This window comes from Drosophila santomea, chromosome 3R (assembly GCF_016746245.2).
Source record: "Drosophila santomea strain STO CAGO 1482 chromosome 3R, Prin_Dsan_1.1, whole genome shotgun sequence".
Taxonomy (NCBI): Eukaryota; Metazoa; Arthropoda; class Insecta; order Diptera; family Drosophilidae; genus Drosophila; species Drosophila santomea.
The window spans coordinates 2,899,100-2,923,205 of NC_053019.2; the positions used below are offsets into that span (position 1 = coordinate 2,899,100).

General features: G+C 46.2%; 8 protein-coding genes across 11 annotated transcripts; 5 read left to right on the forward strand and 3 right to left on the reverse strand.

The window, feature by feature from the left end:
* The first annotated feature begins 147 nt into the window (after positions 1-147).
* LOC120451283 lies at positions 148-2,212 on the forward strand. 2 transcript variants are annotated; one of them, XM_039634828.1, is made up of 5 exons: positions 148-672; positions 739-902; positions 976-1,109; positions 1,174-1,819; positions 1,881-2,212. In XM_039634828.1, exons 1-5 carry the CDS (start codon positions 529-531, stop codon positions 2,107-2,109), a joined length of 1,317 nt encoding a protein of 438 aa, XP_039490762.1. In that variant the 5' UTR covers positions 148-528; the 3' UTR covers positions 2,110-2,212. The 2 variants fall into 2 exon arrangements, with proteins under 2 accessions (XP_039490762.1, XP_039490763.1); XM_039634829.2 differs by lacking the exon at positions 1,881-2,212 and having other exon boundaries at positions 1,174-1,444; positions 1,590-1,768.
* A 234-nt stretch (positions 2,213-2,446) lies between these two features.
* LOC120451281 (coiled-coil domain-containing protein 174) lies at positions 2,447-4,624 on the reverse strand. The gene has a single exon (XM_039634826.2). It carries the CDS (start codon positions 4,490-4,492, stop codon positions 2,768-2,770), a length of 1,725 nt encoding a protein of 574 aa, XP_039490760.1. The 5' UTR covers positions 4,493-4,624; the 3' UTR covers positions 2,447-2,767.
* Positions 4,625-4,711: 87 nt separating this feature from the next.
* On the forward strand, positions 4,712-5,775 carry LOC120451284 (SRR1-like protein). Its single transcript, XM_039634830.2, has 2 exons — positions 4,712-4,926; positions 4,987-5,775. The coding sequence occupies exons 1-2, from the start codon at positions 4,784-4,786 to the stop codon at positions 5,672-5,674; spliced, it is 831 nt and encodes a 276-aa protein (XP_039490764.2). The 5' UTR covers positions 4,712-4,783; the 3' UTR covers positions 5,675-5,775.
* On the reverse strand, positions 5,712-7,698 carry LOC120451282 (transcription termination factor 5, mitochondrial). Its single transcript, XM_039634827.2, has 4 exons — positions 7,430-7,698; positions 6,399-7,377; positions 6,122-6,346; positions 5,712-6,058 (listed from the first exon to the last, which is right to left on the reverse strand). Exons 1-4 carry the CDS (start codon positions 7,617-7,619, stop codon positions 5,770-5,772), a joined length of 1,683 nt encoding a protein of 560 aa, XP_039490761.1. The 5' UTR covers positions 7,620-7,698; the 3' UTR covers positions 5,712-5,769.
* Positions 7,699-7,872: 174 nt separating this feature from the next.
* LOC120451631 (ribosome production factor 2 homolog) lies at positions 7,873-9,137 on the forward strand. Its single transcript, XM_039635488.1, has 3 exons — positions 7,873-8,021; positions 8,077-8,292; positions 8,362-9,137. Exons 1-3 carry the CDS (start codon positions 8,002-8,004, stop codon positions 9,086-9,088), a joined length of 963 nt encoding a protein of 320 aa, XP_039491422.1. The 5' UTR covers positions 7,873-8,001; the 3' UTR covers positions 9,089-9,137.
* LOC120451632 lies at positions 9,080-10,244 on the reverse strand. Of its 3 annotated transcripts, none has more exons than XM_039635489.1 (3): positions 10,074-10,244; positions 9,948-10,004; positions 9,080-9,881 (listed from the first exon to the last, which is right to left on the reverse strand). In XM_039635489.1, the coding sequence occupies exon 3, from the start codon at positions 9,854-9,856 to the stop codon at positions 9,155-9,157; it is 702 nt and encodes a 233-aa protein (XP_039491423.1). In that variant the 5' UTR covers positions 9,857-9,881; positions 9,948-10,004; positions 10,074-10,244; the 3' UTR covers positions 9,080-9,154. The 3 variants fall into 3 exon arrangements, with proteins under 3 accessions (XP_039491423.1, XP_039491424.1, XP_039491425.1); XM_039635490.2 differs by having other exon boundaries at positions 10,086-10,237; XM_039635491.1 differs by lacking the exon at positions 10,074-10,244 and having other exon boundaries at positions 9,948-10,023.
* Positions 10,245-10,567: 323 nt separating this feature from the next.
* LOC120451630 (malate dehydrogenase, mitochondrial) lies at positions 10,568-12,770 on the forward strand. The gene is made up of 4 exons (XM_039635487.1): positions 10,568-10,728; positions 10,902-11,109; positions 11,779-11,975; positions 12,038-12,770. Exons 1-4 carry the CDS (start codon positions 10,663-10,665, stop codon positions 12,575-12,577), a joined length of 1,011 nt encoding a protein of 336 aa, XP_039491421.1. The 5' UTR covers positions 10,568-10,662; the 3' UTR covers positions 12,578-12,770.
* Positions 12,771-20,517: 7,747 nt separating this feature from the next.
* Positions 20,518-23,982, forward strand: LOC120453156 (homeobox protein Hox-B3a). Its single transcript, XM_039637711.2, has 2 exons — positions 20,518-21,675; positions 22,174-23,982. Exons 1-2 carry the CDS (start codon positions 20,774-20,776, stop codon positions 23,081-23,083), a joined length of 1,812 nt encoding a protein of 603 aa, XP_039493645.1. The 5' UTR covers positions 20,518-20,773; the 3' UTR covers positions 23,084-23,982.
* The last annotated feature ends 124 nt before the right edge of the window (positions 23,983-24,106 follow it).

Consider the following 24,106-nt stretch of genomic DNA (forward strand, 5'->3'; position numbering starts at 1 on the left):
GTATTATAGCAAATTTATAATTTAATTTGCCGCCTTTGCGTATATACGTAATCATATCGCAACGTAATGAAGTATCTTGAAACGTTATCCAGGGCTGCAGCTACGAAATGAATAACGGGAAGCAATAAGCTAAAAAGTTCAACACTTGTCAGAATTGTGGGAACTACTTTTCGACCAAAGGAAAAAACGGCTAGCTATTAATATGGCCCCTAAATAAATGAATATCTTTAACATTAGGGGTCATTTGGGTATGGGCAGTTCAAAATTCGCATTTAAAGCGCGTTAGGGCACGCAATGCACGAAGGGGAGAAAAGGCACGAACAGGATACGGCGAGAGAAGAAGAAGAGTAGGCACGTAGCAGTGCGAAAAGAAACACATGTTCGCGCAAAATCGATGAATGAACGCTGCAAAGGGAAACCGAAAACTATATAGAGCAGTGCGCGTTCAGCAATATATAAACACACATTGTTCGCAAAGAATTGAGAGTAAGGCTTCCTGTAAAAGCCTCCGCAGGACTCCTTGAAAAAATGGGTATTACGGAGACAGCAGCAACAACAACTACCGGACTGGGAGCGGCAAACGCAATGGAGAGCAAAAAAATTCTCTCGCTCGAGGTGTTCCAGGACATCTTCAAGCACGTGGAACCGGAAGTGCAGATCGATGCCTTCGAGGTAAGGACACTTCTGGTGGCACATAAATTTAGGTTATGAAACCACACCACCCAACTACTTTTGCAGCTGGCCCAGGGCTCCGACCGGGGCGACAACTATACGGCCGCCCTGTATCGCATAAAGCTAACCGGAAAGCGGAGGAGCCTCCAATGGGAACAGAACATCATCTGCAAGGTGATGCCGGAAAGTCTAGTCGCCCGGGAGGCCTACAAGAGCGACAAGCTCTTTCGGTGAGTGATCTACTTCCAATTCCGCGCATCCTCAAAAGCGTCTTAGAGGCTCATAATTCCGCTTATTTCACAGCAATGAGGTGCAGTTCTACAACACCATCATGCCTGAACTGCTCAAGTTCCAGGCCAGCAAAACGAACCAGGACACTCCCGTGTTCAATGCCATTCCAAAGTGCTATTCAGCCAGGCATGATCTGCTCATAATGGGTAAAATTACCTTTACCCTTTTCCGTGGATCCATTTTTAATTTATTAAACCGAATTTTCCGCAGAGGATCTTCGCGAACGTGGCTTCCAGATGTCCGACCGCCACAAAGGCCTCAGTCTGGAGGAGACGCAGTCCGTCCTGCTGCAGGTGGCACAGCTGCACGGCCTTAGCCTAGCCTACAAGTTCGAGAAACCGCTGGAGTTCAGCAAGCTGTGCAGCATGATCAGCGAGGGCATCTTCTGCACGGCCAATACGAGTTGGTATCGAAACTACTACGAGCGCCTTACCAAGAACGCCATTCAGATGGTGTCCGAGGTGCTGCCCCCTGACTCCAAGTACGTCATAGCCATGAACAAATTTGCGGAAAGCTCCTCTTTCTTCGGCCGGATGGTGAAGTTGGCCAGTGCCGAGTCGCCGTTATCCGCCATTTGCCACGGCGACTGTTGGGTGAACAACTTTCTGTACCACTATGATCCGCAGGATCCGCAGCGGGTGCTGGAGGTGGCCCTTCTCGACTTTCAGCTGATACGCTACAGCTCCATCGCCCTGGACATTGCCAATCTGCTATATTGCTGCACCACCAAGGAAATGCGGGATGCTCAGCTGCAGACTTTGCTCAAGATCTACACGGAGGAGCTGTTTCGATGGCTGCAAATTCTGTGCACAACTTTGCCGGACCACTGCGACACATTACAGAAGTTACAGGACCTGTAAGCAAATGATTTTAACAGGGAAATAGTCAATGAATGTATTATATGCCTTTTATCATAGTTTCGCCGAGGAGCTGAAGACATACGGCCGCTTTGCTCTTGGCCTGGCATTGGATATCCTGCCAATAAGCACATGCTCTTCGGAGGATGCCCCCGATATGTACTTAGATCGAAGCGATGAACTCAAGGAGGATGTGGGCGCGCCAACGCTCAACTTTCCACCCAACGACCTGTGCCGCCAGAAGATGTCGGAGATAGTCATAGATATGGTGGATCGGGACATGCTCTAGGCCACCCTGCAATCCAAATGGAACACTAGCTGTCTGTCCAAAAAACACCAATTTTCAATAATATACCGGCGCAGATAGCGTGCTCCAGTTAGTGCTCACTTAACCTTTAGTTACATGCGAGATAGTAAATATTACCATTAGCTTAGAAAGACTTTGTACGTTTAGAGTACCACCGCTACCTTTATGTTACGTTTCTGTAGCCTCCAATTCCTTGGCCCTGCGTCCCAGGTTGGACTTTGTGTAGTCAGAGTTAACACTTGCCCGTATTAAAAATTTATTCTCGTTTTAGTTAATAATTTGTACTGCTAGATGAGCAAACAAAAGAATGCCAAAATAGTAAATAGCAGTTGTTTATTGTTTTAGCTTTCGTTTAATTTTGTATCCCCTTTGTCGATGGAACTTTACCAAATAGGTATTTCCGGAAAATTAAAATATCAATTGCGCTTACTTTGTCGAAATGCAATTTGGCACAGGGCCCTTGAAATGGACAGGAATTGCGAATATGCACTATTCGATCTAGCCGTAGCTAAAATGAACAATACATTTGTTGAACTTAGCTTAAAAACCAGACAATAGAAAGCTTGTCTAGGCGTATTGTGTTTTTCTAAAGTATTCTTTACACAAAGTAATAAAGTAATAAAGGTATGCCTTTCTTAACTTAGTAGTCCGCCTTGGCCGTCCAGGTGGCCTTGTTTCCTAGGACGCCCTTGTCGCAGTTTTCGCGCAAGAACCTGAGACCCGCTTCGATGGAGCGCTCCAGATCGACCTGGGACTTCTGCTTTTTAGGTGGTGGAGCCTTGTCATCCAATCCAGCAGGCGGGGGAATAGCGGCACCCATACCACGACTGGATGTGCTCGGTTGCTCATCAGCTTCGTCTTCGTTGTACGCACTGTAACTCCGTCGCTGAAACTTCTTTTCCTGCCTGGTGCTGTGAAAGTTGTGGAACTCCGGCTCATGGCCTCTGTTCCACTTCGAAGGCGGTGGCGGAGGCATACTGCTGAAGTTGCTGCGCTTGAGGGGAACCGGCTCTGGCATGGGACCAAATTCTGCCTGCCGCTGGGCACGTTGCTTCTCATTCCACTCCTCCTGGGACATGGGCAGGCGTTCGGCCTTATACTTCCACTCCTCCTCCGGTGGCTCAGCGCTGTCTGAGTCGCGTCGCTTCGCCACACCAGGCTTGTCCTTGTCCCAATCGCGTACGTGCTCCTTACGCAATTCTTCCATTTCCGCCTCCTCCTTTTCCTTTTTCCGATCGATGGCTTCCCTCCTTTCTTGCTCCTCCCGCTCTCTTTCCGCTGCATCGGCCGCTGATTCGTCCTTCTTTTGCTGTTCCTCCCGCAAGTAGTCTTCCTTGCTGATGGGGGGCAAGCCGTTGCGTGCTCGAATCCTGTTTTTGGCGGCTAGCACTCGATCTGCCACGAGACTGTCCCGTTTGGCGCGCATTTCATATCGTCGTGTCTGCTCTTCAGTCGTAGCTTTGCGTGCCTTTTCCAGTTCCAACTGCTGCTTTCGGCGCTCTTCTTCGTCCGTGGAGAAGGCATAGTAGCCAACACCGTGGGTGCGAGCTTCGTCGAAGAAGACATCCTGGTAGTGGACATCGGGCTTGTCGAAATTTTCCTGCTCCTTGCGCTCCCAGTTCATGCGCTGTTCATCGTGCTTGGTCATCGTGGACAGGGCCTCGCTGAAGACGCTCTCTGTTGGCCGTGGCCCAATAAAGGTCTCACCATCGTCATCGTCGCTGTTATGGTTGCTGCTCAGCTCGCGGCTGCCTTTGGTGTCTATCATCCAGTTGGCCTTGGTCTGATCCAGGCGCTCCGGCATGCTCTCGGCAAGTTGCTTGTCGCGTTTCTGAACCTCCTTTAAGTCCCTTCGCAAACATTTCCTGGTGCGTCCTAGGCAATCAACGTACTCCACCTCATCATCGTCGTGGCATTCCTCATCATTGCTGGAACTGCTGCTGCTGCTTCTCGGTCGCTGGCGGGAATCACACCTATGCGAGGAATGCTCCTGTTCATGGTCTGCCTCCTGCTTTTTGCGGTTAAACATCACCAGGCAGTTATCATCGGAGTTGAGGCTGCCTCCATTGCGGATCATCCGGTCGTAGTACTTGCTCTTGGCCTCCAAGACGCGTCGTGACTTCTCCAACTGGGCATGGTCCTCAGCCTCATACACTTTGGCGCCATCGCCGATGCTTCCGACCTTCTTGTAGTTCCGCTCACTAGACTTATCCTTGTCGCCGCTGCTCTTGGCAGGCCGAAAATCGGCGGCGGATGCCTTGGTGGCTTTGGCCACCCTCACCTCATGCTGTTTCCTCAGCAATTCCGCCTTCAGGCTGAGCAGCGAGGAGAGATTTACACTAATGGCCTTGTTGGGATCGTTCATTGCTTGGTACGCAGTAAAATACAGCTATGTGAAGAAATTGCAGTGGAAACAGCTGATACACTGACACAAAAGAAATCACACTTTTTGCTAAGACTGTCTAATTCAATATTATTATATATGTTAAACAAGCCATAATAAAATATTTCAAAATATATATAAATAATATATATATTAGTAGGTTATATATTTTAATAAAAAATAATTTAGTAAGCCACTTTGTTTTTCCTCTGTGGCAAATACGGTCACACTAAACCATGTGGTAAGAAGAAGAGTGTTTATTTACGTTTCGGAATGTCGAACTCTGGAGAGGATTTCCAGGTGGTAACGCGTAAGAAATGGGTGGCTCGTAAGTGCCTGCGGCGGCGGGACCGCCATAAATCTGAAAGCGATTACTTAATCGACTGCCCGGATGTGAATGTGGAGAAATTTCAGCCGTAAGTTTTTCATGTGTGTTTTTCAAAGGCACCGTCCCCGAAAACCAAATCCACTTCTAGGCGTCTGGAGAACTTGTGCATCGAAATGTGCCAGAGCGACTATTTCCTGGTGGCCATGGAAACACTCCAGCAGCAGCTAGAAGGCATTAAAAAACCGTTGGAACGTATTGTTTGCCTGGGACTGGGACCCTTTTCCCGCACCTACCATGCCCTGCATCAGGCTGCCTTTGTGATTGGACTGCAGCGTCAGCACAAGATCACAGAGACCTTGTACTACGATCCCGTCTTCAGAGACACCGAGAGGGAACTGATCCAACTGTTCGGCGGAAGCATAATGAGCGAAGACTGCGCTGGCAAGCACGAGGCCACGGTGCCCACGCTCTATTATCTGCCGCACTGCCCCTACGCTCTGATGCATAACATCCTGTGGTCCAATTGGAAGCGGGAGACACTGCCCAACGTTTTCCTCATCTCGAATAGCTTCGAAATGCTGACCATGACGCCGAGGAACCGGGATGACCACATAACAAGAATAGTAGAACATTGTACAGAGACCCCACTGGAAGATGACTATGAGCACCACAATGTATTCAACGATTTATCGCTGCACACTTTCCCGCAGGAATCCATGCCCGCCAACGACGACGAAGCGTTCTGGAAACGATGTGCTCCCTTGCAGGTGAACGAGGATGAGCTGATCACGGAAACCGAGACGGACTTTGCTGCCCTGAAGCTGGAATCTGAATAAATTAGTAAAGATTTGCATATATATCCAAAGGCGCGGGTTGGGTTTCAATACGTTCCAATTCTAATAACAAGCTATTTACAATTTCACTGAGCAACCTACAAGTGCTGCATAATCATCTTATCTGCAGGCTTAACGCCGTACTTGTAGACCTTATTGAGACTTTCAGGAAAGTCGGGCAGTAGATTGTTAAAGTTCTCCACGTGATGTGTATGTTGCTCCGTCCAGATGCCGTCGCCCGTAAAGTGGAACTCCGATTCGATTAGGTAGAGAATGAGAGTCAGAATCTCGTTGTTGCTTAACGAATCGAAATTCGCCACTGGCAACTGAAGTTCTTCTTGTGCGTCGGGTGATTGCAGAAGGAGCATTTTTTCTTCAATGCGTTTGCTAAAAAAAAAAAAACCAAAAGTATTAAGTAAAAATAGTTTATATAATTCGTATACCACTCACATGGGATAAAGAAGCAAGTGTATATTCGCAAATATCTCTTTAAGCTTAAACTTTTTACTGCGTAAGTACTCCAGACATTGCTTTACGTGCAGCAAAGGTATATGGCACCAGTTTGGATGACGAGAGAGAAGATTGCGCAGCACCTGCACGTCTTTCTCCAGCACATTGCCTAAGTAGACGACTATATCGCGGCCTTTAGTTCGATCAGAGCCATCTCTGGCAAATCTGGAATAAGGCTAGTTGATTAGACAGCCAATGAGATAATATAGCTTCTTACTTAGCGAAAGCCTCGGACCCGCATGAAAGGATGTGCAAGGAAGCGCACCGAACCTTGAGTTGATTGAGATAATCCAGACGCAGTCGCGCCTTGTTTTGGTAGTGCACCAGTCTTAAGACTCGCGGATTGGTGCCCAGGACTTGGAACTCCTCGATCTCCTGCAGATCTCTTAGTCGCTCCAGAACCGTATCCGGTCCAAGCGTGAGCACCTCCAGGCAGCGTAGAACGGCATCCTCACTGATGCCAAACGCGTGGACGTGTTGCAGAGTTTGCTTCAGACTATCGCAGGTGGACATCAAAATCTTGGGTCGTCGGAAGCCGATTTCGCGTATGTCCTGTGAGTCAATGGTAGGTACCTCTCGCAGGATGCGGCGCACGTTATCAGCTTCCGAATAAAGCAGAAAACTATTCTTTCTTAGCCGCTCGGCGGGAAAATTAAACTCTTTGGTCAGAAGCTCGATGGTGTCCTGCACTGCTCGAAAACTCTTGTGGCGGATGCGGGTGTACACGCGCCACAGCTTTTGTAGATCATTGTCGTCCATCTGAAGACGTTCACGCAGGTAAGCGTTGAGCAGGGATTGTCTTAAGCTCTTTAGTGTGAGGGTCTCGCTCTCCAGCTCGCGTAATTCCACCGGCAGCTTAATGTCCACAAAATATCCCGCCAGACGCTCCGCCACCTTCACATCAAAAGGGATGTAACTATGTGCCTTCAAGACTTCTATCGGTTTGTTGACCACCGTAACATATTTGGCCAGCGTTTGGACAGTCACTTTGTGGAAGCCGCACTCCTGCAAGACACTGTGTCGATTGGCCAGAGTGGTAGCACCATAGTAGATGATCATGGGCTTCGATATGATGTCGTCCACACTGTAGTCCAGTGATTTCAAGGTGTCGTAGGAGTTCAGCAAGTCTTTTCGCTTCAACGTCTTGAGCTCTGGGTGCTTCTCTAGAGCGGCCGCCCAAGAGCGATAATTACTACCTAAAAATATGCAATAGTGACTTCCTAGACCAACTTAAAAGTCTTAGCTTACCCAGAGTTTTGGACAAATAGCTGGCATTCAGGGGCTCTTCCAACGGCATCTCGACTATGGGTGGCTTTGGCATTTTTGGTTTTAGATTCTCCGTTTTACTGGTGACCCTTTTCGAACTGGTCATTCCACGCGCCAGCTGCCCAAGTCTCCGGGCCAGCAACTGCGCTTGATTCTGGCCGTTGCGCAGCATAATTATAACATTTCCCGGATATTTATTTACAAACGACGAAGAAACGTAACTGTTATTCGGGGTGAATGGCAACTATTGCAGCTATTGATGGCAAAATATATAAGTACAATGGGAAATGTAGAAATAAATTAAAACAATGTAGCATTTTTATATTGCTAATATTATATTGTTCAATGGTTAAGTTCAAAATGGGCTTTGAATCTGAGGAAAATTCATTTATTTTTTATCTTCTGGTAGCTAAACAACTATCGAAACGGCCGGCTAATCTATCTTATCGATAAGACAGCGGATGTTTTCACATCTCTAACCCCGCAGCGTACTTGCACGTGCGCGTGAATTTTAGTTTATTTGACTTGGTTTTTAATTAAAAAAGAGTTTGATTATGTCGCTTTTACGCATCAGGTAAGCAATAAAAATGCAATAAAAAGCAATGAAATCAAACCAACTGCGCTTCCAGGAAACCCAAAACCCGAAAGGGAAAGAAAGTGTTGCTGGCCAGGGAGCCGCAACTTATTGAATCCGCCCGCACAATGTTGTTTTTGGATGGAAGGAAGTGTGGTGGCAACGTGAAGCTGTGCATGAAGGATCTGCAGGCGCTGAAGAAGCCGCTGGTTAAGGTGCTGAATCGCAAGAACGACATTACCCCCTTTGACGATCCCTCCTCTCTGGAGTTGTAAGTTTAGACAAAGCAATATACCTTAAATCAAGTTTATTTAGCTTTAAACTTTCTTGTAATCCCCAGCTTGACCATGAAGAACGATGCTGCTTTGTTTACGTTCGGTTCCACATCAAAAAAGCGGCCTGATAACATAGTCCTGGGCAGGATCTTCGAGAACGAGGTGTTAGACATGTTTGAACTGGGCATCAAGCGGTATCAGGCGATTTCCGAGTTTAAGAACGAGAAAATTGGAGCCTGCGTTAAGCCCTGCTTGGTGTTCAATGGTCCGAAATGGGCACAGACCGAGGAACTAAGGCGCCTTCGCAACCTGTTCATCGACACCTTCCAGCGCGAGAAGGTGGATTCGATCCGTCTGCAGGGCATTGAGCACGTTCTGAGTTTCACGGTTACCGATGACATGAACATTCTGATGCGTTCCTACCGAATACTGCTGAAGAAATCTGGTCAGAGGACGCCGCGCATTGAGCTCGAGGAGATCGGACCCTCTGCGGATTTCTCCATACGTCGCACCAAGATCGCCAGCGAGGATCTGTACAAGCAGTCACGCAAACAGCCCAAGCAGTTGAAGGTGGGCAAGAAGAAGAACATTAGTACGGACGCCCTGGGCAACACCAAGGGACGCGTCCATTTGGGCAAGCAACAAACAGGCTCCATCCAAACGCGTCGCGTCAAGGCGCTGCGTAAGACGCCTGAGGAGAAGAAGGAGAACCGGCAGCGCAAGAAGGTTGCTCTGAAGGCGGCCGCCGCCCAAGCCCTGGCCTCACAAGGAAACAATCCCTTCTCTAGTTAATTTTAGTTTTAATAAATTGGTCCTGATTAAAATATCGTTAACAAGTGTATGAGTTCTAAAATCGTATCAGTGTATGCCGTCGACAATGTTGCGAATACGCCGTGTCTTGGACTCGGCCAACGCGTCCTCCAATGTTTTGATCATGTGCACCAGACTGCCGACATCCGTCTGCACCAGCATATCCTTTCGATGCAGTCGCTCGTCCTCCTGCATGGCCTTCAGCTCTTGTTCGCTGCGCCCGGAGACGTCCACCGCTAGCAGCTCACGGTTTTCGTTCTTTGGTTCGGTGTGCAGGTACAGCTTCATGGTCACCACCACTTGACATTGATCCAACAGACTCCGCGACGCGGTGCGGACCTCCAGCCGCCAGTCCAGGTTGACCAGCCGATAGGCACGTATGTTGGCTGACTTGATTGAGCCCTCCACAAAGTTTCGTTTGCTGGTGACGAACTGCTCGAGAACTTCGAGCACATCGGCGCCTATATCGGGGAATGTATGGCGCAGAATCACCTCTGTGTCGACCGAACTGCCTCCCACCCTGGTGGTCACGCTGATAAGCAGCGATATCAGCGCTTCCACTGCCTGCTGCACTGCCTCAGGGCTGCCCAAATCCGAGGACTTCTTGGCCATAACCTCGTAACGGCCGGGACTGGGCCCATTGATCAGGTAATCAAAGGCTGACTTGCACAGCTCCACCACAGAGCTCGCGGATCTTTGGAGCAGGCTTAAATGCTCCCGTTGCTGTTGGGTCAAGCGCAGAGATGACATCTTTATGGTTGCCTCACGGAGTTAGCTAAATAGTATTTGATGTATTCATGGGTACACGGAATATTTACGGTATACAATTGTAAACGATTACCTTAAACAGTTTGAATTGTTGATTACTTGAGACTTTAGTCTTGCGCCAGTACTTCAGCTGTAATTACCACGGATTTCTTGGATTATAAACATAAACAATAAATAGGAGTTCACGTATGCCCCTTACCTTATCACTTACAGCTTGAAATACATTCTAGGCAGCTGGTAAAATACTTTAATTATTAGTAGTGAGCATCATTATGATTCCATTTCTCAACAGCGCCTTATTTTTATGCATAAAAAAAACATTTATAGGGTCGAACCAAAATAAATAAATCTGATTGATATCGGAAAACGATAGGTCGATACGATTTTGCGGCTCAATTGGACAGGACTTGCAGCTGAGTTGGCAGCTCCATTCAATTTGTATCGATAGTTGCAAGCTCAAATTCCAATTTTTGAATTTGCTTCCCTGCAACTGCAATTTAGATAGTTGCATGAAGAAGGATGCTGTTCCGAAACATTGTAAGCATATACGTAACAAATAGATAGCTCATATACACATGAAATTTTCCTCCAAATCACCAATCAGCCAAAAGCTTTGATTCACGTGAAAGCTCTGAAGCGAAAGCAACCCTGCTCTCCCCCGCCCCCACGGCAACAACAACAACATGGATTCGCAAATCCGTTTCATTGGCCCGTGGGATTTTGCTGGCAGAACTGCTCTTGTTGAATTGTTTTAACTAATACATTTTGTAACCAAAAACATTGCAAATATGCTTAAGCAAGTGACGAAGCAATTGGCCCTGCAGGGAGTGCGCACCTTCTCGGTTGGCCAACAGGTGAGCATTGTTACCTTCCAAATTTAAAAATTCCGGCCAGAATCGTGCCCCTTTCACTGCAACTGTTTACGTAACAGAGGCGGGTGATCCACTGCATCCGCAAGCCATAACTATGTATATAGAGCCTGACATAACATCGCGACTGTAGCCATATCTTTGCATTTCTGATCTAGAACAACTACAAGGTGACCGTTTGCGGTGCCGCTGGAGGAATCGGCCAGCCGCTTTCCCTGCTCCTCAAGCAGAATCCCCTGGTCACCGACTTGGCCCTCTACGACATTGTCCACACTCCCGGTGTTGCCGCCGATCTGTCGCACATCGACACCAAGAGCAAGACCGCCGGATTCATCGGTGCCGACCAGCTGGGCGACTCCCTGAAGGGTGAGTAGAGGGCAGGGGCCGCGAGTGAGGTTATGTGACCAGCGGATACCAGTGGAAAATTTGCTTAGGGTTGTTGGTGGTGGTGGTTCGGCAGGGGGAGGGGTCGAACCCACTACTATCTCTAATGATATGATATGCACTGTACTTGAGTGCTTGGCTTTTCTTTGTGGTCGTTTAAAAATCCAATTTTTTTTGAAGACTATATACAAATAATGATCAATTCAGATTTGTATGTACTAAAAGTAATAAATCGAAATACTGAATATTAATCAAGTTTTGTAAAATAGTATTTGTGTGCATTCAATACAAATTTATCCATCGTAAAAATAGATATATGTAGATGTTCAAAACATAAAATAGGTTCACTTAAGTATTTTAATCCAATTATAAATATAATAAAGACTTAGATTTTACCATTAGTATACATATATGCAAAGTTTTTTCATGTGATTTGCATTAAAGAAATTTTATGCTCTGATAAGATAAGCAGCAGAGAATATATACCCTGATAGCCACGGAATGGCTATTGGTATTAATAACGGCGTAATCAGAAGCGGCTACTTATCAGTGCAGAAGCCACTGGGATTGAACCCATAAAAGATCAATGCTCAAAGTGTGTACCTGCAAACTAATCAGTGATGGATGCATGCTTGTGCCTACCTCTTGCAGGATCCGATGTGGTGGTCATCCCCGCTGGAGTGCCCCGCAAGCCCGGCATGACCCGTGATGATCTGTTTAACGTGAACGCCGGCATTATCAAGGACATTTCCAACTCCATTGCTAAGAACTGCCCCAAGGCCCTGGTGGCCATCATCACCAACCCGGTGAACACCTGCGTGCCAATCGCTGCCGAGATCCTTAAGAAGGTAAGATGCCCTACATTATTGCTTGCTAGAGAACCTTATTCCTATGCCATCCTTTCTTTCAGGCTGGTGTCTACGATCCCAAGCGCCTGTTCGGAGTCTCCACCTTGGATGTGGTGCGTGCCCGCGCCTTCATCGGCCATGCCTTGGGTGTGGATCCCCAGACCGTGCAGATCCCCGTGATCGGCGGCCATTCCGGCGTGACCATCCTGCCCGTGCTCTCCCAGAGCCAGCCCCTGTTCAAGGGCAACCAGGACACCATCGAGAAATTGACCGTGCGCATCCAGGAGGCCGGTACCGAGGTCGTTAAGGCCAAGGCCGGAGCCGGTTCCGCCACTCTGTCGATGGCCTACGCTGGCGCCCGTTTCGCCGGATCCCTGTTGAAGGGACTCAACGGCGAGAAGAACGTGATCGAGTGCTCCTACGTGCAGTCCACCGTCACTGAGGCCACCTTCTTCTCCACACCCCTGGTGCTGGGCAAGAACGGAGTCCAGGAGAACCTCGGCCTGCCTAAGCTCAACGATTACGAGAAGAAGCTGCTGGAGGCTGCCATTCCCGAGCTGAAGAAGAACATCCAGAAGGGCATTGACTTCGCCAACGCCTAAGCGACCATACAAATCCCAGCCGCCCCCAAAAATCGTGTACTTCATTAGCACCTATCGTAAATTGGCATACCACTACCCCTAGCAAATCTTTCGTCTCAAGTCGGCGTGTCCAAAGATTTTATAGATCTGCGCCCAGAGTGTCGTCTAGAATGAAACCAGTTGATATCTGAAATAAACGAATTGTAAACTTGGATTGCGCGCCGTGTTTTGACGACATTGTTTAGCAGTAATTTAAAGATATTCAAAACACAGATATTGGGGAAAAGAATTTGTTTTTAAAACCTGCTTACGTGTATAATTTTGTTTAGAACCCTAAAAACAACGCCGAGTAATATTTCTTCCCACAGCGAAAGATATTCAACTATGCTCATGGGCTAAGCATCGGGTTTTTGATTCTAAAATAGCGTCCCAGAAAAATGGATGTCCACTGTGCACTGAGCGAAGGGATCGAGTGTTTGCCGCACAACGACTTGATAGATGGCATTTGGAATACGGAAATTTGGCCCAGTGTAGCCTACACCGCCGCAAAGAAAACACAATGCTCACACACACTTGCCCACACAGACGCAACCAATTAAGCTTCGTTAAGATCAATTTAAACTTGCCCGCATGTCACGACGACCCCCTCCCGACGCCCATGACAACCCCTCCGGAATCCTACATGACTCCGGCTCAGAATCCAGTGCGTACGCTTTTCGGAAATACAAATTTCGATATACAAATTTATGTGAGAGCTGAATTTTGTATGGTATGTGGTGTGGTATGGTATGGTATGCAGACAGAAATTTTTTGCCAGCTTAATAAAGATCCTATTTGTTTTGTTAAAATATACAATCTCTGGATAATTCACACCTTCTGAAGATTATTGATCTACGTATTATCAAATACTTGGAACGTGCTTAGAGATAGATACTTTACAAATTACAAATAATCTTACAATTCAGTGTTAATTGCTAGTTCGAATTCAAGTTTCAAGTTAGATATCTATAGTTTGGTAATCTTTGTTTGGTGATGTATACTGTCTATATATTTTTAAATCGATAAAATAAATCTACTTTCAATTTCTGTGTTACTGCATAAATGGAACATATAAATATATAATTTTGTATAATTTAAAGCTATTTCCTTCATATTAATTTATATTTTTCTTGGAAAAGCATGTTTTTTATCCAGATGCTTAGATGGCTAGACACTTCGATACTATAGCAACACTTTCCATAACTTTCTTCATCGAGTTGCACTGGCTTCGCCAATTGAAGTGCTTGGCACCAGCTCGAATCGAGTAAATCGGATTACTATTAGACAATTTGATTTGTTCATTAAACCGGGCGATGCAGAGCACCACAGCACCAATAATTCTAACCTATTTAGCCGTTTAGTGGGGAAAATGGACAAACACACCCCCGACTTAATTATCGACGATGGAAAGGCAGCGCTAACAAGACCAAAACAATCAATTGATACAATTCCATTCATGAAATCAAATCGAACTGCAAGCAAAAATCACGGAGACAATTTGATAGGCCGGACGATTTCGATTCTCGGAGTTCCGCCAATTGGCAGAACGCTTTTAATGAAATAATGAGCAGGAATCAATTTTCAGACGCCGCGCACGTACTATATGGGATGCGAAATGGAATTGCCGGCCGGCATTTTATATTAAAACAAATTGGTTACCATGGATGGATTTACCAGTCCGCGACGACGACACTCTCTTTTTGTAATCGACCTTGTACAATTTTATTTAATTACAAACAATTAAGTCGCCGTACAGGCAGCAGCACCAAAAACGATAAGCGAAGGAGAGTGTCAAGTGCAGCCACAATACAATAATTAATTAATTATTGTCGCACAACGCAATCAACTTGTTCATTCATAAATCTCAAAGTGAGAAATTGAATTCAAGTCCGCGCCTATCGATAGATTTCCGTTACAGTTTAGATGAAGGGCTGTTTCCACTGACTCTCTTATGCTAACACTTTTAAAATGCGTGCATTTCCACTACCAAACTACATGTGATTAAATAAAGGAAGAGAAATACCCTCTATTGAAAATTCGAACATATCTGATACATTAGTCTTTCAAAAATAAATTGTGGTAGGAGGTGTGAAAGAATCCTAACTCTTGTTTCTCTTATTGAAGGGCCGGTTTCGCGCCAAACTTAAATGCTTGCAGGCATTTGCATTGCTCGGTCATCGATTTCAATTACATAACACCACAAATTGCACTGGGAGAGTGATCGTGCCGCTTAAGTCCACTGCCGCAGCTGCAGTGGAGCACTCCCACCACTCAGTTGGGGCATTAAATGGCGCCTTCTTCTTAAATAAGTCACAATTGTCGGCAATTAATTTGAATTGTGCACACTATTTTGCGATTTTTTGTGCATCGACAGCCCCAAGAAGCCCCAAAGCCAATTACACCGGCCAGGGCCAGCGGTTGACATCTTCAGCTATATCTCCCCATTCTATATAGTGAAATGCCCCATATATCGCGGCTGATATGCGCTAGCAATTGTGATTGCCTTTAATTTATTGGCGTCCTCTCTCACTTTCCCTTTGATTGGATTAAGCTTTAAGTCGGATTTGTGGGTGGGTGTGCTTGGGGGCTGGCTATTTAGCAATTATGCCGCGACAAATTGGTCCTTAAATGTTTTCTGGAATGGGATACACCCACTGATTTAACACTTAGCAATTTTTAAAAATTTAGGGTGGGATATCCTCTAAGAGATGTTAAGCCAAATCCTTTAGCTTCCGAGAATGAACACATTTGTATTAAACAAAAAAAGAGAACTTTATTTATTAGTTTACTGGTTTATCATGATTTTATTTTAGCATTATGTATTACTTATTTCAATGTTTCAAGTTCAACGAAGACCTTCTTAATAATGTTCTGGCTCCCGAATTCAATTTATATCCACTCTGATTTTATATGAATGGAATGTTATACCGAACTCCCACCTCACTTTTTGAACTCTGATCTGGGTACAGTCATGCCCAAAAAAATCTCATGTAAATGATGGCAAATTCATAAGACAGCAGCCTCAGAAAGCAAAATGCACAAACCAATTTGAGTGGACGTTTGTGATCGTGGGTCAGATGTTAGACATAAAGTACGCATACGTCCCAAATCCGCCCCCTTCTAGTATATATGTACATACAATATCATGTAAAGAGGGTAGACTGGGAGGAGCAAGAACAGCAAGAGCAAGTACGAAGTACCAGGCAAGTGTGGACCCCAAAGTGCCATGGGGAATTAACGAACCGAAAATGGGGAAAAAACTATACGTCTTTGTCAGGTCAGATACTCGCTGGATGGCTAGGGGAGGGGTCCGGTTACAGCTTGTATCTACGGGTCGACTTGCAGACTTTGTCTCGTGGGCAGTAGATTTCGAAATGTGCACTGAAAGCGCACATTTGGAATTGAAATCTAGGTGTAGACAAGGTTTTAAGAATATCATTTTAGTAATAATCATCTTTAGTTATTAAATAAAAATATTAATTACTCAGAGTTAACCTAAAGCACATTATTTCGAAAATGGCAATTTTTCAAAAGGATCATTGAGAACATTTCTGTTTAAGATGGGATGAGATTGAAGAACTTTTCAAAGAAAATGCAACAATTATTGTACTGCATACCTGGAAAGCATTATAAAAGTTCCGAAATTGCCCTTAGCTTTTCGCTCGGTGTATTCACGTTCATAAGTCGAGGTTTTTCCTCCTTTCATTTATTGTTTTTTGCTTTTTTCTTGTTTTCCACTGAACGCTGAAAGCGAGAACGAATAGCGACAGCCGAGTCAGAAGTGGAACTAAAATACAAAAACTATTTGATATTTTATGCGGGATTTAAATTGATCTTAACGAAGCTTAATTGGGCGCATCTGTATGGATGAGCGCTGCTCCTCTCTCCTGCACCAGTGTGCGTCCGTGTGAGCGTCCGTGTAGCGGTACTTGCGTCCGCCATATTGGAATTTCGTTGTGCGAACTGATCACAATCGCCGCACCAAGCAAACCCGACTGGAAATGGGAATGGGCGACGCGGGCATGGCGCATCCATGGAGCATCGCCGCCTCATGGAAAATATATAGTAGATACAGTAGATATAGTAGATATAGCCGATGTGCGAGTGTTGAGGCACGACACAGAATGTCGTCGCTGCCTCCGCTGATATCGTAATACAATGTGATAATGGAGGATGAGGGAAAGTCGGTGATGCTTCTACACCGAGAGCAGCTACGCGAAACTACAGGACTACGGGATTTGAAGGTATAGACCTGGACAACTAAATACATACCACTTTCCACTTTCAAATTAGCTAGAATGATTATTTTGGAACTATCCTTCCCCCTTAAAACTGTTTAAAAAATAAATATTTTTGATATCTTTATAGACTTATTGAATTACACAATACATTGTTTTCGAAGGATTTTTATAATCATAAAGGCTTCGAAGTACATCCTTGATTTTACAAGATCATCAAGACCGTCATACATTTATTTTATTTCATTTTAAGGTGAAATTTTTTCGACTGTTGTCGCTGTTTGCGGTGATATCGCTGCTGAGGATGGACTGTCATCTCGGTGGGACAAGTGTGGATGCGATGATGATGGTGATGATGGTGGTGGCGATTGGCTTGAGTATCTGCCTACCCCTCAGCCGGGGATCCGTCTGTCTGGCTGTCTTTCCGCCTGCCAGTGTGTGTATCTTAATGGTTATGGAAAAGATATGAGAAAATATTCAGCAAAAGCTTAGGCGCTCACTTGGCCAAACGGCGGCAACTGTACTGCGCAATCATTTTTATAGATGTCTAAGCTAGATTAAAACAAGAGAAAACATTTTTAAAACAAGAGAGAACGCTATAGCCGAGTTCCCCGACTATCTGATACCCGTTACTCAGCTAGTGCAAGTGCGAAGGAGAGTCTTTAACACTGACAGTTTTTGGCGGTTTGTGGGCGTTAGAGTGGGCGTGGCAAAAAGGTTTTTGGCAAATCGATAGAAATTTACAAGTCTAATACAAAAATGAAAAAATATTAAAACATTTTTCAAAAGTGTGGGCGTGACAGCCTTGGGCGGTTTGTGGGCGTTAGAGTGGGCGTGGCAAAAAGTTTTTTGACAAATAGATAGAAATTTACAAGACCAATACAAAAATGAAACAATATCAAAACATTTTTTAAAAGTGTGGGCGTGGCAGCTTTGGGCGGTTTGCGGGCCAGATCGACTCGGCTATTGATCCTGATCAAGAATATATATACTTTATATTGTCGGAAACGCTTCCTTCTGCCTGTTACATACTTTACAACGAATCTAGAACACATCTTATCTAAAAAGAAAACCTACCCGTAGGTTCGACAACTCTTTTTTGGACTTATAAAGACCTTTTCAGATATCTTCGATTTATCGCCAACCTCATTTGGAAGCCAGTGATTGCCTGTATCATACTCTAACCTCCTTGGGTTCGAGGATCAAGAGTAATTAACTTTTGATCTTGCTCGAGGAGATGCTATCATCGCTCCTTGATCTCCCTTCCTGACTGCGTCCTTGCAACCTCCTCGTCCCTGTTTTCCGTATCCTCTCCCCTCCGGGTATCCTTGCAGCCAAACCCACATAATTGGCGCATTGGCTAATGCAAAATACTTCCTGATTATTCACACGCAACGACCCCGACTCCTTTCCTTGCCCTCGGAAACCATCCCTCCCAGTTCAGGGTCGCGACCCAGTACCCACAGTATGGGGTGTATTTATTTGTTTGCATCTTCGGCTCTGATCGCGTGCCCTGCGTCCATTCTCTTAGAGATCTCGGCTTTGCCCGCATTTTGGAACCTGCCAGGCCGAAAAGTATCGAATCGTCCGGTTCCGTCTGTGTGAAAGAGATTTTTATGTTGTTTCCGCCTGGAATTCGATGGATTTTCTTCTTATCCGCTGGTCGCTTATGATGGGAAAATTCGTGGATCCTTTGTGGGATCTTGGGAAGCTGAAGTTCCTCGCTGAATTTCATTTCATCAATGCGGGCTGGTCTTTGAGGACAGAACTTTGACATTGGTTTGACACAAAATCTCTTTACTTTCCTAACAGCTAAGAACGTTAATGGTTTTTGGTTGCTTTGACGAATTGGTTTATATTTGACATCAGCTATTCTTCTTTTAATGAGTAAAACAATAAATTGAGAAGTTGCAACTTCTTCAAAAGCTCTAGAATAGCAAAGCAAAATCTACCTTTTAATTAAACCTATAATACATGAGCTTAACATTTTATATATTTTGTATACTTAATTTTTAGTAAATAACTAAGTAGCTGCATATTACTTAATTGTATTTTACATTATTTAAGCCCTTTATTTTCCCTCAAAGATCCCCGATCTCAACCTCCATTTGAGTGTATCGCTTTGCCCACTTTCACCCTCCTCGACTGCAATGCCCACATGATTCGGCAGCCTTCTTCACTTCCCATTCAAATGCCCCGTGAAATCTTCGGATCTGTCCAAATGCGCCATAACTTAGCCCCTGACTAAGTGCCCACCTCGCCGCGATCGGAGTACCAGCATCTGGCCAAAAGGTCACACGCAACAGAAGGGACTACGCCAATCCTTGAGAGGGTGACACGCGCTGTGGGAAGATCGCGAGCAGGGAGTGGAAATGGATTGGAATTGGGAATGGGAATGGGCTGAAGTGGAAGAAGAAGGTCACAAGCGTGCCAAGTCAAGCCCTTACAGGGGTTGCAACGTCGAGTCGAAGCACCCTCATGAGTCCAATTGGAACCACGACCATCGGAATTCCTTCGCCAGAAGTTAATTGTCCGGCCGACATGTGTGACGATGAAGGTGCATTGTTAGGGATGGCGATGACCGCTCTCGGATGAGGTGGACGCGGAATAGATGGGCTCTCGCAACTTCAGGCGGAACTAATCTGTGACAATGCAGTGCCAACAACAGCACGCCAAATTGGGATTGATAGTGCATTGGTATTTAAAGAATTATCTATGAAACGTTCCCTAGCTCGATCTAAATGCATACAGCTTTGTAATTTTATTCCTTTTAGCGAACTTTTAATGCTTACATTTGGCAATAACTTCTTCCACTGGCTGAATAAACGGCTTTTAAATAGAAACCACTGGAAAAACAAAGCTTTTGTGTATTACCTTTCATATACTCAATCCTCCAAAGCCCTTAAAAGTCTTCGAATTTCGTAGCCGTAATAGACATACTTGTTGCTTCAAACCAAATTGATACCCTATCCCCAATAGACAAGTAATGGACCAAATGAACCAATGGCACTTCTATAGTATAATATATATATGTACCTTTATTACTAGGTATGCGGTAGCTTGTAACTGCTACGTAACCAGAACATAAACAGTTCACAAAGTGGTTCTCTTAATATGACCATTCTTACTTCTTCAGCGATTATTAAGATACTCCGAAAATTTCCCATTGAAAGTAATATCCTTAAGTAAACAAAATCCAAGAAATGTCAAATTTAATAAACCCATTAGAGTCCTTTAATGCGAACTAGGAACTGATCGCCCGTAGAGGCGAAAGTCCCGTTCCCTGGACCCCATCCTGCCGTACTCTTCCGTTCCCAGAATATCTCGATCTGCTGGTAGCCGCGTGCCTGCGCTGCTGAAGCCCAAAAACTGGACCCAGGCAGCTAGACACAGTCAAAAAAAAGAAATAAAATGAAAGGAAAGGAAAAAATCGCAATGTAGGGGAGACCACACCCCGCCGAAAAGAAAATCGTCGAATCGCAGGGGCAGCGGAAAAGTCACACGCGCCAGCATGAAATGCACAGAGCGGCGGTCGCATGCGCCATCCCGCTCGCACGGCGGTAATGGCGGCCGCCGGAGGGCTGCGATTGGCTGCTGCCGGCGCTGCTGCTGCGCTGCCGCCTGCGCCGGTATAAAAGGACAATCATCGCCAGTAGCCGAGTCAATTAAGGCCAAAGACTCGAGCGGTGAGCGTGCAGCTCTACTCCCAAATATCTCACATCCTAACCGATATACAAGTAGCACCAGCAACCCACCAGTTATGTATGTGTTTGCCTAATGCAATTAACTACTGATTTGAAAATTCAGCGGCAATAATTGAGTTCGAAATCAGCCGAATACACTAAATGGATTGAAAGTGTCGCAGTGGTGCAAGTGTTTAGCTAGTGTTTTGTGTGCTTAGTGTTATTTCTGTGCGATCCAAGGATTAGAGACGTGGACGATGGAGCACGACAGCTTCGATGATCCCATTTTCGGGGAGTTCGGCGGCGGCCCGCTGAATCCACTGGGCGCCAAGCCCCTGATGCCCACCTCAACGGCCATGCATCCCGTGATGCTGGGCAGTGTCCACGAGTTGTGTAGCCAACAGCAGCAGCAGCAGCAACGACTGCCCGACTGCAACACCATTCTGCCGAATGGCGGAGGAGGTGTAGGAGCAGGCTCCGCCGCAGGAGGATCGCCCAACTATGTGACCAAGTTGGACTTCGTTAACAAGATCGGCTGCTACTCGCCCAGCCAGAAGTACGAGTACATCAGTGCACCGCAGAAGCTGGTGGAGCAGCAGCACCATCAACACCATCAGCACTACACGGCCACGCCCCCGCCCACCCACAATGGCATCCTGCTGCACAAGCAGTCCTCCCAGCAGCAGCAGCAACAGCAGCAGCTGGTGGGCATCCTGGACTATCACCCACTCAACGGCAAGCTGGACTACTCCTCGTCGCCCAAGGATCAGTATGAGCCGCAGCAGCAGCAGTTGCAGCATCTCTACGGCGGCAGTCCACATCATCTGGACCATTTGGATCATGGCAGTGACGGCTTGCTGCAGGACTCCTCACCCGTGATGATCAACGGAGGATCCGCAGGGGGCAAACTCAAGAAACCCGATGAGATGTGCTCGCAATTGGAGGCGGGTGGAGCTGGAGTTACTCCCCCGAGCAGTTCCTCCTTGGTGGTCAATGGCACCACCAATGGCACCGGCAACACCAACTCCTCCTCCGCTGTCGTCGGCGTTCAGGGAGCGGCGGTCACAGCGGGAGGCGTGGCAGCTTCTGCTCCCAAAAAGGACGGAAGCGGCAACAAGAAGAAGGGCGATCCCAATGGCATCAAAAAGAAGAAAACGAGGTAAGCGGTTGGAGCTGCTCCACTCCCAATTAATTTAACGACGGGAAATCAATGAAATTATGAGGCACAAGATGATAGCACTTGCTATTTATGGCCGTGACCACGGGGCGTATGAGCAATTTCGCGTAAGGACATCCTAGAAACTCGGGGGGAATCCCATGCAATCTGGGGGGCTAATTATTAGATAATGAGTTTCCATAGCGGAGGTGGCCAACGGTGACAGATCTACAGAACGTGGTTCTCTTAGTGCAGTTTAGTAATATCTTAAACTATATATTCAACTCGTAACCCTTTTATAATATTACAAATAGATTGTTTAATAAAAAACATCCGAGTATTTTTATACATTAACTTTTTTGAATAGAATTGTTTGTACGTAGGTTTCAATCCCTATAATACGACCAACTGTACCATACTGTACTATATAAAACCCACCCAGACTTTCAACTAATACATTTACATATACATACATACCGGTATATTCCATTTTTTCTTTAGAACCACCTTTACTGCCTATCAGCTGGAAGAATTGGAGCGAGCCTTCGAACGCGCTCCGTATCCTGATGTTTTCGCCCGCGAGGAGCTTGCCATCAAGCTGAATCTAAGCGAATCCCGGGTGCAGGTGTGGTTTCAGAACCGAAGGGCAAAGTGGCGCAAGCACGAGCCGCCGCGCAAGACTGGCTACATCAAGACGAGTACTCCGCCGACGGCGACGCTCAATCCCGGAACCCTAGCCCCGCCGTTTACCAGCTATCCGCAGACCACGACGGTCACGCCGCCGGGCAGCATGGACAGCTGGACCAGCTACCAGACGCCCTACGAGCTGACGCCCCAGTTCAGCCTACTCTCGCCGGCGGCCAGTCCGTATGGCACCTATTCCGGCCAGTACGGTGCCTATGTGCACGAAAGCCAGCTCTTCCCGATGCGGCACTACGAGTACGGCAGTCCGACGCGCATGGAAATGGGCGCCACATCCGGTTCGGTGGCCGGAAACGGAGAAGAGGCGGTGCCAAATGGGGGAAGCTATCAGCCGGCGGAACTACAGACCGCCCAGCAGCAGCAGCAGTTGGCCGACGGCACCCTGGTCACCGTCCATGCCCACCAACAGCAGCAGCAGGCGCAGCAGCAACTCAATGGCAAGTACCTGAGTGCCGAGGAGGCCAAGTACGTGCACCTGCAGTGCCATCAGAGTGGAGCCGGCTTAGAGCTAAGTCCCGGCGCCAGCTGTCACCTGGTTGAGGCGCAGGGCCAGCACTATGTGACCACGGCGACGGGGGGAGCTGCATCCGCAGGCGGCACCAGCAGCGATGACAACGACAGCGGCGGCATGCAGACTGTGATCAAAAGCGAGGAGGTCGCCCAGCAGCAACAGGCACAGAGCTACGTCCTGCCGCCTTTTTTGCACTGAGAGAAATGCTCACACACCGGCGACAGCAACAGCAACAACACCAGCGACGCTGGGCCACGCCCACCAGCATGCCGAGCGCCCGTTTCCGGCGGCCATTTTGAAGTGATGGGGGCGTGGAGTGTGCAGCATTTCCAATTGTGCTCCTCCGACTGAAAGTGGGGCTCCAGAAAAGCCGATTCTCAAAGACAAGTAGAATTCATCATCAGTTTACTTAAAACTAGTTTCTTTCAAAAATAATCCTATAACAAGTACGGAAAGACCAGAACCAGAACCTTGATATTTTATTTACTAAGAAAATAATATTGTTGTTAGTCAATATTTCCACTCTGTTGGAGTTTTTCTGGCCAGTCCCACGCAGTTTCTGGCTACTATTTTCATATTGCCATAGGTTCCTTTTAGGTTAAATTATGCAAGTTGCAACAACGGAATCCACAAGTCTTGCCAAATCATGCGGTTTTCTTCAGTCTAAGTCTAGGTTAGTCCAGGGTTAGGGGTTCTGCCACGAGAGCCCCGCCCCCAGAATGCATTCCAAATGTGCCTTACCAAACGGGAGACAAGTGACCACCCACTGGGAAGCTTCGTCGCCCAACAAATTTAGTTCTAGTTATCCTACTCGTAGGCTAAGCCCCATTTCCTGTTGTGTAGTTAGACAATAAAATGCCTTTTATCTTGTATAATGGCTCATTTGGCTTACAAATTTATTACTTACTAATTTTGTAAAACGGCTTGCAAATTATGTTACACCTACATTTAATTTAGTTAAATTTATAACTGTAAGCAATACACTAGGACACTTCGAAAATGTATATAATAGACGTATAAATAAATCGTATTTTGTACCAATAATTGATCAACTTCCAGGTCAAAAAAGGAATAACATAAAATGTTTGAAAACAAAAGGGATGGTTATAACACTTCTTCTTGAAGACAAGAAGTAATATACAATATTTAGAAAATAATATAGCAGATTTACAACATAATTAATCGCTGTGGAGCGACATCAGATTCTTTTAAAGAAATTAA